The 11,758-nt window shown below is 36.8% G+C and overlaps 1 protein-coding gene across 1 annotated transcript; it reads right to left on the bottom strand.

Annotated features, from left to right (window-relative positions):
* Positions 1 to 9,957: 9,957 nt before the first annotated feature.
* Positions 9,958 to 10,911, bottom strand: LOC115515031 (olfactory receptor 2B11-like). Its single transcript, XM_030317137.1, has one exon. It carries the CDS (start codon positions 10,909 to 10,911, stop codon positions 9,958 to 9,960), a length of 954 nt encoding a protein of 317 aa, XP_030172997.1.
* Positions 10,912 to 11,758: the final 847 nt, after the last annotated feature.

Here is an 11,758-nt window from a genome sequence, read left to right as displayed (position 1 = left end):
TAGGGGCATGGGATTTGGAGCATGGAGGCTGAACAGCCAGTGTCCAGGTCAGCCACCCTCAGCAGGTGTCTCTGCACCTGTGCTGAGGGGTGGGAGAGGGAAATGATGTCCATCAGCTCTGTTTTTTCTGGAAAGGCAGCTCTGAGAATGCCCACCTTTCACAGATGGCACTTGAAGAAGAATGAACAGTCTCTCCTCATGTGCCTCAGGCAATCCACAGATCATGCTGTTTGCCCCTGAGTTCTTTGCCTGCCTTCTTTCCAGAAGTAAGGCAGCACCTTTAGGGCTCTACCCCAGCCAAGTGCATTGACATTTAAAACTCTAGTCTTTGAGAGCAACTGCATGCAAAAAGTCATGGAAATCAGCCCCTCTTATTTTCCAAAAACAGTGACTTTTGAGAACGGCTTCTCCTTGTGCTTATTCCTGTGTGCTTTTCTCCTTTTTGCCTTTCTCTGAGACTAGGGCTCCCTCTTTTCACAGCATGCACAATCTGTTTCTCCTCTAAACCATGTCTCCACATTTCCTACCTTCTTTGATGTGGCCTCTTCTTTCCCTCTAGTTGTGCAGTTTGTTCTCCAAGTCCTCAAGTCAATTTGTTGGGTGTTTAGAATGAGTTGATATTTATCTGGCTGTGTTTGAGGGATGGCGCAAGCCCAGGGTTCTCTTACCATGCTGCTATCTTCTCTTCCCTCCCTCCCTCCCTCTCTCTCTCTCGCTCTAATAAGATTTAATTATTTCTAAGCCTAACAACAACGGAGCACAGGTGGTTTTGAAAGAGATGAAAAATACAATAATTGGTCTTTCTAATGACAAGTAATCCATGATGTTTAAGATAAAAAGTTCTAAATTGTTATGACGTTAGAACAAAAAGACTACATGTCAATCTTTCTGTTTCTCTCTCTGTCACATAATATTAGATATGTAGATAAATATTAAGTTAAAAAATATCTCACACATAATTCATCAGTGAATCATTTTGAGATACAAATTCAAGTTCACTATCACTTAGAAATGGAATGGTTTCCCTTTGACAAACTCTCCTGTGGCTCACAATCCCACTCTTTTCCCTAAGCCACCAGGATTATATGGATGTGTGGTGCTCCATGTTACACATGCAATGGATATTTTTCAACCCTCTCCTCTGACTCAGATCTACTGTTTATCCCGAATGTTGTTTCTATTCTGTGCTGTACCTTGAGGGATTGAATCAATAGGGTTCCTTGATACCCGGCTACTGTTTGGCATTAGCCAGTGGGAGCCACTGTTTGAGCATTGGAGAGAGACAACAGCTGGTTTGGAACACCCACCCTTCTCAACTGGAGCAACCAGGCTGCCTGCGTTTCTCGACAAAAGGCTACAACTCCTGGTGGTAGCCATGTGCTCACAGGATCTCTCCTGTTTCCAGTACAACCTCCCCCACTTTGCTAGTTCAGGCGCATGTATAACACACATATAGAGATCCCTTGCTGGTGTTTCTCAGTCCTCCCACACCTTTGTAAGTCCTTCTTTTGTTAAGCTTCCCTCATTTTCCCAGTTGGAGTATCCCACATATTTTCTCCTGGGATTATAGCTGATATAACTTTCCATTAACTAACTTTTACTAATTATGAAAATATAATGATTATTAGTGTTCAAAAAAGACAGTTATCTTGTACACTTTATGTCACTTGATTTTTATTAACACACACAAAGTTTTTCATGGCAGGAAATTGGAAGTTTTTTTTTAAAAAGTACATCTCTATGTGATATATTTTTGCAGCATTTAGCATTATGTTGTGCTTCTGTTTCATTCTTCTCACATTATTTACTAATGTCATTGGGATTTTTTTCTGACCATTTATTGTTTAAGGGTTTAATTTGCATTGTTTAATGTCTATATACTTGTGTTTTTCACAGTATTTTTATTATTGATTTCTAATTCGATGCTATTTTGATTAGGGGATGTATGTGCTGTACATGACTTCAGTCACTTTAAATTTATTGTGTATTGTTTTATGGTCTAGTTTATGGCCTGTCGTATGGAAGTTGTGTGAATACTGAGAAATACGTGTATCCCACCATTGTGGGGTGGAGTGTTTTATAGATTACTGTTGGGCTTTGTTTGTTCAGAGTGTCATTCAAATATTCTATTACCAGAATACTGAATGATCTTCTGTCTAGTTGTTCTTCCATTCTTGAAAGTGGGTCCCTGAAGTTCAAACATTATTATGGAATTATCTGTTTCTCCAATCAGTTCTGTTAGTTTGTACTTCATGTATTTTGGGAGTCTGCTATTGTGCGCATATATGTTTATGATTGTTATATATGATTGATGGGTTAACCAATTTTAGCATTGTAAATTGTTTTTTATTTGTCTATAGTAATCGTGTCTCTATGTGCATATTGTCTGATCCTAGCATAGCCATTAGTTCTCTCGTTTGGTTTCTGTTTGAATGGAGCATCTTTCTCTATATTTTAGGTTTCTTTGAATCTAAAGTGGACCTCTTAAACACAGTATGTAGTCAGTTCATGGTTTTTTAATCCATTCTGTAAATCTCTTCTTTTTTTGTGAATTAAGAGCTAACTCTTTTCAGAAGTTTTAGGCTTACAGAAAAGTTGAGGAGAAAGTAAGAAAGAGTTCCTATATATCCCCTTCCCCTACACAGTTTCTCCTATTATTAACATCTTGCTTTTATTATGTTATTGATTTCTATTATTGATTTTTAGTTTAAGTCTACTGTAGCCTGAGAGCACACTTTGTGTGATTTCTATTCTTTTAAATTTGTTATGGTGTATATTATGTTCCTGCACATGATCTGTATTGGTATATGTTCTGTGTGAGCTTGAGAAGAATGTGTGTTCTGCTATTGCTGGTATTTTGTAAATGTCAATTAGATCCAGTTGATTGACAGTGGTGTTCAGTTTGACTGTGTCCTTAGTGACTGCCAACTGGATCTGTCCAGTTGATAATGACTTCATCTAGCTCTCCTTGCACTTCTATCAGGGCTTTATTTTTTATTTTTTGCTTCACATATTTTGACACCCCGTTAGGTGTGTACATATTAAAGATTGTTATATCTTTTTGATTTATCATTATTTTGTGCCCTTCTTAATCCCTGCTAATTTCTGTCCCTGGTCTGTCCTATGAAATCCAGTCAGTTTGTTTGAAATTAATATAGCTACTCCAGCTATCTTTTGATTAGTTTAGCCTGGTATATTTTTTGATTCATTTATCTTTAATGAAGTTGAGTCTTTATATTTGAAGTGTGTTTCTTATAGACAATTTATATTTTGGTCTTTTTTTTTTTACTTTTATTTTTTATTTTTTGAAAATTTACATCTAAATTGTTTAGCATAAAGTGCAACAATGATTTCAGGAGTAGATTTCTTAGTTTCCCTTACCCATTTAGCCCATCCCCCCTCCCACACTCCCTCCAGTAACCCTCAGTTTGTTCTCCATATTTATGAGTCTCTTCTGTTTTGTCCCCCTTCCCGTTTTTATGTTATTTTTGTTTCCCTTCCATTATGGTCTTGTTTTTATATCTTCTTGGGGAATCTTTCTCTTTTAATTGGTGTGTTTAGGCCATTGACATTTAAAGTGATTATTGATATAGCTAGATTAATATTTAGCGTATTCATTACTGTTTTCCATTCACTGGTCTTCTTTATTTTTTTCCCTTGCACACTTTTTTTTTTTCTTTGCTTCTTCTGATATTGACTGGCTATTTAGTGCTAGTATTTTTTCTCCCATTTTGCATATCAATTATTTTCTTTCCAATTTTTTTCTGGTTGCTTTATATTTTGCAAGATGCATTTAGGATTAATGTATGTCCACTTCCAAATCACACTCTACCACTTCATTGGTAGTACAGATACCATATGGCAGAGTATTCCCAGTTGCTCCATTCTACCTCATAACATTGTTGTCATTTATTTTACTTGTCCCAAAACTATAATTACTGAATACATTCTTGCCATTAGTATTTTGAAGAAAAGAGTATCTGTTACATCAATTAAGAATCAGAAGAATAAGACATTTTATTTTACCTTCATTTATTCCTACTCTAACATTCTTCTCTTCATTTTCTAAAAGTTTTTATTTAAATTCCAGTTAGAGAACATCAGTGTACTTTTAGTTTCAGGTGTACAGTTTAGTGATTCAGCACTTACACGCAACACCCAGTGCTCGTGAAGACAAGTGCATTCCTTAATATCCATCACATATTTAACCAGTCTCCCCCACACCACTCCTCTGGTAACTACCAGTTGTTCTCTAGTTAAGAGTCTGTCTTTGATTGCCTCTCTTTCTATTATTTTGTCCCTTGCTCATTTGTTTTGTTTCTTAAATTCCATATATGAATGAAATTATATGGTATTTGTCTTTTTCAGACTGACTTATTTCCCTCAGCATTTTTAATTTCTAGCTCCATCCATGTCATTGAAAATGGTGAGATTTCATTTTTTTTAAATGGCTGAATAGTATTCCATGGTGTATATATACTGCATCTTCTTTATCCACACATCTACTAACAGACACGTGGGCTGATTCCATAACTTGGCTATTGTGGATAATGCTGCTATACACATAGGGGTGCAAGTATCCCTTTTAATTAGCACAAGTTGTAATTTCTCTGACACCATCTGTAACAACACCTTTCTAGATATGTCTCCCAAGTCAAGGGAAGTAAAATTGAAAATAAACTTTTGGAATTACATCAAAGTAAAAAGCTTCTGCACAGCAAAGGAACAATCAGCAAGACTAAAAGGCAATGCATGTAATGGGAGAAGATGTTTGAAAGTGACATTTCCAATTAAGGGCTGGTATCCAAAATATATAAAGAAATTGCATAACCCTACACCTACAACACAAATAATCCAAATAAAAAAGTGGGCAGAAGAAATGATAAGATATTTCTCTAAAGAAGATTTCCAGATGGCCAAAAGATAACATGAAAAGATGCTCAACATCACTCATCACCAGAGAAATACAAATAAAAACTACAATGAAATATCACCTCACATTTGTGAGAATGGCTAAAATGAAAATCCCAAAATGGGGTGCCTGGGTGGCTCAGTCATTTGAGTGTCCGACTTTGGCTCAGGTCATGATCTCACACTTTGTGGGTTCAAGCCCACGTCAGGCTCTGTGTTGACAGCTTAGAGCCTGGACCCTGCTTTGGATTCTGTGTCTCCCTCTCGCTCTGCTCCTCCCCCGCTCACGCTCTGTCTCTCTCAAGAGTACTCTCTTGAGTAAGAGTACTCTCTCAAGAGTAAATAAACACTAAAAAATTAAAAAAGAAAAGAAAAAGAAAATTCCAAGAAATAACAAGTGTTGGCCAGGATGTAGAGAAAATGGAACCTTTATGTACTATTGGTCAGAATATAACTGATGCAGCCACTGTGGAAAATAGTATGGAGGTTTCTCAGAAAGTTAAAAATAGACCCACTCTACGATCCAGCAATCACACTTCTGGGTATTTACCCCAAAACTGCAAAATCACAGTTTTAAGGTATTTCTTTGGACACCTGAGTGGTTCAGATGGTTAAGCACCTGATTTTAGCTCAAGTCATGATCTCATGGTTCATGGGTTTGAGCCCCACATCAGGGTTCATGCTGATGGTGCAGAACCTGCTTGGGATTCTCTCTCTTTCTCTCTCTCCCTCACCCCCCGCTTGTATTCTCTCTCTCAGAATAAATAAATAAGCCTAAAAAATTAAAGTATTTCTTATAATGGCTTGCCCAAACTGATACTTCAGTTATCAACTGAACAATAAGTATTCATTTCTCAGTTCTTTTTCTTTTGTAGTGTATGTTTTAGAAAACCATTGTTTTTGCCTATTTTGGCACATAAGTGTAAGTTCCACTACTGACTGAAGTACTTACATGACTCTCAAATAACAGTTACTTCAGAAGAATCAGACTTTTCTAATTGGCCAGCTCGGTCTTGTTGCATTTGCCTTTGAATTTGCTTAGAGTTATGTTCTTTATTTTTGCTGCTTACGAGTTTCTATCTCTCTTTATAAGCTTGGGGCATGTAGAATTCTTCACTCCTTTGGCAAGAATTATGTCTGATTCTTGTCTGAGCTATACTTCCCCAATTAGTCACATCCAGTCTGACTTCTGTCTCTAGAGTATATCTCAAATATCTTCTCTGTGATAGCATTCACTAACTTTGGGTGCAAATAAAGCTCTACTGAATTTTTTTTTTTATTCTTGGAAACGTTTTTCAAAATAGTTTTATGGACATGATTGCTCAAAATACAGGAAGCCTGCACTGGAGTCAAAGTTTGTGATTTTTAAAAGCTTGATAAGATTCTGATGTGTCTCAAGGTTGAACAGCAACCCTCCAGGAGGTTAGACTAATTATATCAAATGTGCCTGAACATGTCACATGGAGATACATTTATATAGCTGTCATAGAAATGTCTTTTGATATGCTTGCTAAAAAACAGTTTATATAGATATAGATAGTAATATTTTTTAGATTATCTAAAAATATGCACCATCTGAATATTTTATTCATTATGATAGCTACATGTTGAAATGCTCCATTTTTAGGTGAAATATATTTAGTAAAAAAGGAAACTTTTTTACTTTAATGTTAAACTACAGTACAATAACTAAGTTATCATGTCCTATGTAGTAGCTATTATTATATTTATACTATAATCAAGAGGAAATAACTAGCCTTCTGTATAGTGATTTCAAGTTGAAAATGTTGTAATTCACTGCTAAAAGTGTATCCCACCTAAGGAATAACTAGTGTTGAGATTTCAGATATTTTGAATTTTTTTTTTTCAACGTTTATTTACTTTTGGGACAGAGAGAGACAGAGCATGAATGGGGGAGGAGCAGAGAGAGAGGGAGACACAGAATCGGAAACAGGCTCCAGGCTCTGAGCCATCAGCCCAGAGCCCGACGCGGGGCTCGAACTCACGGACCGCGAGATCGTGACCTGGCTGAAGTCGGACGCTTAACCGACTGCGCCACCCAGGCGCCCCGAGATTTCAGATATTTTGGAAGGTATAGTGGGACTGTTATGGGCAGCTTTATTTCAAAACCTCACAAACATTTTGTAAAAGGTATTTATTCATACAGCCCAACAGTGATATTTTCTGCTTTTTCAACTCCTTTATGACCTATGTTCCTATTCTGGGATTCAGAGTTTTCCACTGAGTTATTTCTCAAATTGTTCTATATGTTATTTGCTCTTAAAAACAAGCCAGTAAAATCAGAAGGAAAGTGTTTGAGAAGTGTTAAACATAGTTAACCACTGTATTTTGGAGTTATCACACATTTAATCTGTTAGCTTTCCTCCAAACACTCCGAAATTCCAAGAATAATATTTGGGTTTCCCAAATTTGTTTAAATATGGATTACTGTTTCTAACTGCTGTTAAGATCTACTGGAGCAGTGCCAGAAGATAGTTTGAAAAACATTGTCTTAAACATCAGCTACTAATCACATCTGTTAAACTCATCATTTAGTCATGATACAGTTTTACATGAGCCTGTGATGTAGGTTTTAACCATGGGTAATACTTTTCATTAATTTAAAAACATTTATTAGGAGCCTATTCCTTAGCTCCTATTGTGCTGACTCCTTAGGGCTACCAAGGGAGATAAAAGGAACACATTGGTTTATTTCTTTAAAAAAATTTTTTTTTCTTTTTCTTTTTCTTTATTATTATTATTATTATTTATTATTATTATTATTATTATTATTATTATTATTATTATTGTTTTGCGGGGAAAGAAGTAGTCATCCTAAGTAATGTAAAGTTTCAAGTGGTCAGTACTATGAAAGAGGTCCACACAGTGACACAGAAGACCTTGTTCTTAACAGACAAGTGGTCATGCCAGGGAATCAGCCTGATTCCAAAAGAGTGTATTTCCTTGTCTCCAACAACAGCAGAATCATAGTATCCTTCCATTCAGGTCTACAAAGAAAAGTTTGTGGCAATGCAAAGAACAGAAATTAAATAGTGAATCAGTTCATTATGATTAATTAGTGATTGTAATCATTATATATTTCTGTATTAGAGGCTTGTACAATATGAGTCAGTGGATTTATTCTTGCCGTTTGAAAGAGAATGGTGGAAACACACAATGGCATCAGGATGGACACATGTATGAATACCTTACATAAAAGTACTTAGTTATTAGAAAAATAATTACATATTTACCTAAAATATAATTTAAAAGATGAGAGTTTTGTAAGGGTAGGGAGTAAAGCAGTATGAAAAACGACAGGCTTATAATGAATTAATATTACTGATAAAATCAATAGAATTCCCTCTCCCACATCATATATCTTTCTGCTTCATCACTTCTATGTAAGAATTGATGATGTGGTAGCCAATTTATTTTCCATCCCACCCACATTATCTTCCATCTTCCCCATTTTCTTTCTTCTTAACGTCTAATATTCTGATTCCTAAGTTATTTAACTAGTTCATCTTTGAGTACCTACCAAATACACCTAATATTCTCATGCTAGGTAAATTAACCCCCCAGTGAGGGCTACATGACTCTCAGCACCAGGAGGCTGCACAGAAGTCTCTCAAGATTTGAGTCCTCAACATTTCCCTTTAGAAACCTGGAAATGGTTAATTCAGTCAAATACCTCAAAAGGAAAGAATTCCATGGAGACATATAGGAAAGTAAGAGTCCAATATTATTTTTTAATTATGTTATTTATAAAGGATCAAACAGTGAATGTGTGGTTGAGAAGGTCAGGTAATATTATCCCATTTGTTCTTGATGGTAATTCCTAAAAAGAGTTGATTGACACTGTTGGTGGCAATATAAATTGGTGCAGCCACTATGGACAACAATGTTTTTAATTAAAAAGTAGAAATACTTTACAACCCAGTAGTTCCAATTATAGGTATTTACCTAAAGAAAAAAACCCCACTAATTCAAAAAGATATATGCACCCCTATCTTTAATCTGTATTGCAGCATTATTTACAATAGCTATGACATGGACGCAACACAAGTGTTTATCAATAGGTGAGTCGATAAAGAAGAAGAAGTATGCATATACAAGGGGTTATTACTTAGCCATAAAAAGGAGACATCTTTCCAGTTACAACAACATAGATGGACTTAGAGGGTATTATGCTAAGTGACGTAAGTTAGGCAGAAAAAGACAAATACCACATGATTTCACTTATAAGTAGAAGCTAAAAAACAAAACTAGTGAACAAACAAGCAGCAACAAAACAAGAAATAGACTCATAAATACAGAGAATAAAATGGTAGTTGCCAGAGGGGTGCAGGTTGGGTAGGGGGGCAGACAAATTAAATGAAGGAGATTAACAGGCACAAACTTCTAGTTATAAAATAAGCAAGTCAAAATGATGAATAGTATAGCATAGGGAACACTGTCAATAATATGGTAATAATATTCTAGGGTGACAGATGGTGACTACACTTACCATGGTGAACATTTGATAAGGTATATGTTTTTTAAAAATCGCTATGTTGTATATTTGAAACAAATACAGCATTGTATATCAATTATACTTCAATACAAATAAAAATAAAAAGAGTTGATTGGCAAACTATACCCATAAAATCATATCCATAATAGCAAGATGGTAAACTGTGGTCTTTATTACTTACATTATATTTGTAACATTACACATAAAATGATAGTGCTTGATGTTTTTGGCTAATGGTGAATGAGTCAGGTAATGAGCATTTATTTACTGCTCACTTTTCAGATTCCTACTCAAAGATGGACTCAGAGGACTTTATGACAGAGATTCACTGTCACACAAATTGTAGGAAAATTGGGATTAAGGTTCACATTGCAAAATGCAGGCCAATAAATTATAATACTGTGGTGAATAAACGTACATGTAGACTGGATAGTTACTGAGGATGCTAATGATTTTGGAGGAGGGTAATTTGAGAGGTAGAGCAGGGCCTCTTTGGAGTCCTACATGTGTGGAGTACGAAATAGCAGTGCTTATTCTCTTCCCTGATAGCTCAATGGGAGGAGAAGTCTCCTTATTGCCCCTTTCATGTCCTTGTTCCTCAAAGTATAAATAAAAGGGTTAAGCATAGGAGTCAGCAGACTGTAGAACAGGGCCATGAGTTTGTTCTTGTCCTGGGAGTTAGTACCAGAAGGTTGCACATACATGCATATTACTGGCCCGTAGAAGAGAGAGACAACAATAACATGGGAGCCACAGGTGTTGAAGGCCTTCTTCTTTCCCATTGATGAACGAATTCTGAGCACTGTAGTTACAATGAACCCATAGGAGACAAGGATAAGAGACAAGGGGACCAGGGTAAAGAATGTACCCACAACAGAGAGCATAGTTACATTGAAAGCAGTGTCGACACAGGACATCTTGATCATCACTGGAATCTCACACAGGAAGTCATCCACCTTGTTGTTACCACAAAGTGGCAGTTGGACAGTGAGAGATGCCTGAAGCAAGGAGTTAGTCAAACCACTTATCCATGCCACAGACACTAGGAAGACACAGAGTCTCTGATGCATGATAGCTGGGTACCTCAAGGGCTTGCAGATGGCTATGTACCGATCCAAGGACATGACCGCCAAGATGATGCATTCCGTGGCCCCCAGGAAGTGAAACACATAGAACTGGGCCACACAGCCTCCATAGCTGATGGACTTATCTTGGCCCCAGAGGTTCACCAGCAGCTGAGGGATGGTGGTTGTGGTAAAACACAGGTCCAGAAAGGAGAGGTTGGAAAGGAAGAAGTACATAGGGCTGTCAAGATGAGGGTCCACCTTGGACACAACAATAATGGAGATGTTTCCCACTAGTGTGCAGATGTAAGCCACAAGCACCATTATGAAGAGTGGCTTTTCCAACCAGGGATGGTCAGAGAAACCCAATAGGATGAAGAACTTTGGAATGCTTGCATTGCCCAGATTCATGACTGCCATTTCTCTTGTTGGTGGATTCAAGTGAAAGTGAGGACACGTATTTCAGTATGGGGTTTCCTGAGGGTCAGTGTATTCATTTGGATAGAGTGAATTATGCAGGGATTTTCTTTGTGGTGTAACTCCAGTGAAATTGTTATACTTGTAATCATGAAAAAGTATGAGTCTCAATGCCAAACATTATTATTTTGTAGTGTGTCTAAAAGAAAGGGCAACAAATCTGTGCATTTGCCTAAGAAATGCAATAGAGAAAATTTTATTAAAAAAATGATTAGGGAAGGGGGAAAGTCACCATTGTTCTTGGGGAAAAAGAATAAAACAGAGGAGTGGTTCCCAGGAACAAGCCATGCTGATGTACCACATGGCTTCATTTCTTTCATCCATAATCTGCTGGCCCTAGACCACTCTGCCTGAATTCATGATGTGATTTAGGGAAGTTCAGGATGTTCTGAGCTCCAACAGAATCAATCTGAATGCATAGAAACAAGATACATCACTGTTCCTTGGGCCTATGCCCCAAATCCTAAACTGACTTTTGCAGCACAAACCTTTTGTCATAACAGGAAACATGCAGCTTAAAGGAAATGGTTCCTTTCCACAGGTTCCATACTTGAAGAACAAGAGAAAAAGTAATTGATAGTACTGCTTGGTGATATGAGCCATTCAAGGCATCAGTGCTTAAAAGTACAATGTGATGTGGGTTCATGCTTGTCACACCAGAAGTTGAAATCTATCACAAATTTGGCAGTTCAATGCTTCTTTGTGGATTTACTATATTTGTTTCCATCACATGTGTGAGTGTATGTGTATATGTGTGATGTGGATTATAAAATGAATTGTATATCTTGCT

This window comes from Lynx canadensis, chromosome B2 (genome assembly GCF_007474595.2).
Source record: "Lynx canadensis isolate LIC74 chromosome B2, mLynCan4.pri.v2, whole genome shotgun sequence".
Lineage (NCBI taxonomy): Eukaryota > Metazoa > Chordata > Mammalia > Carnivora > Felidae > Lynx > Lynx canadensis.
The sequence above is the reverse complement of the archived record's forward strand: the minus strand, read 5'-3'. Positions and strand labels throughout refer to the sequence as shown.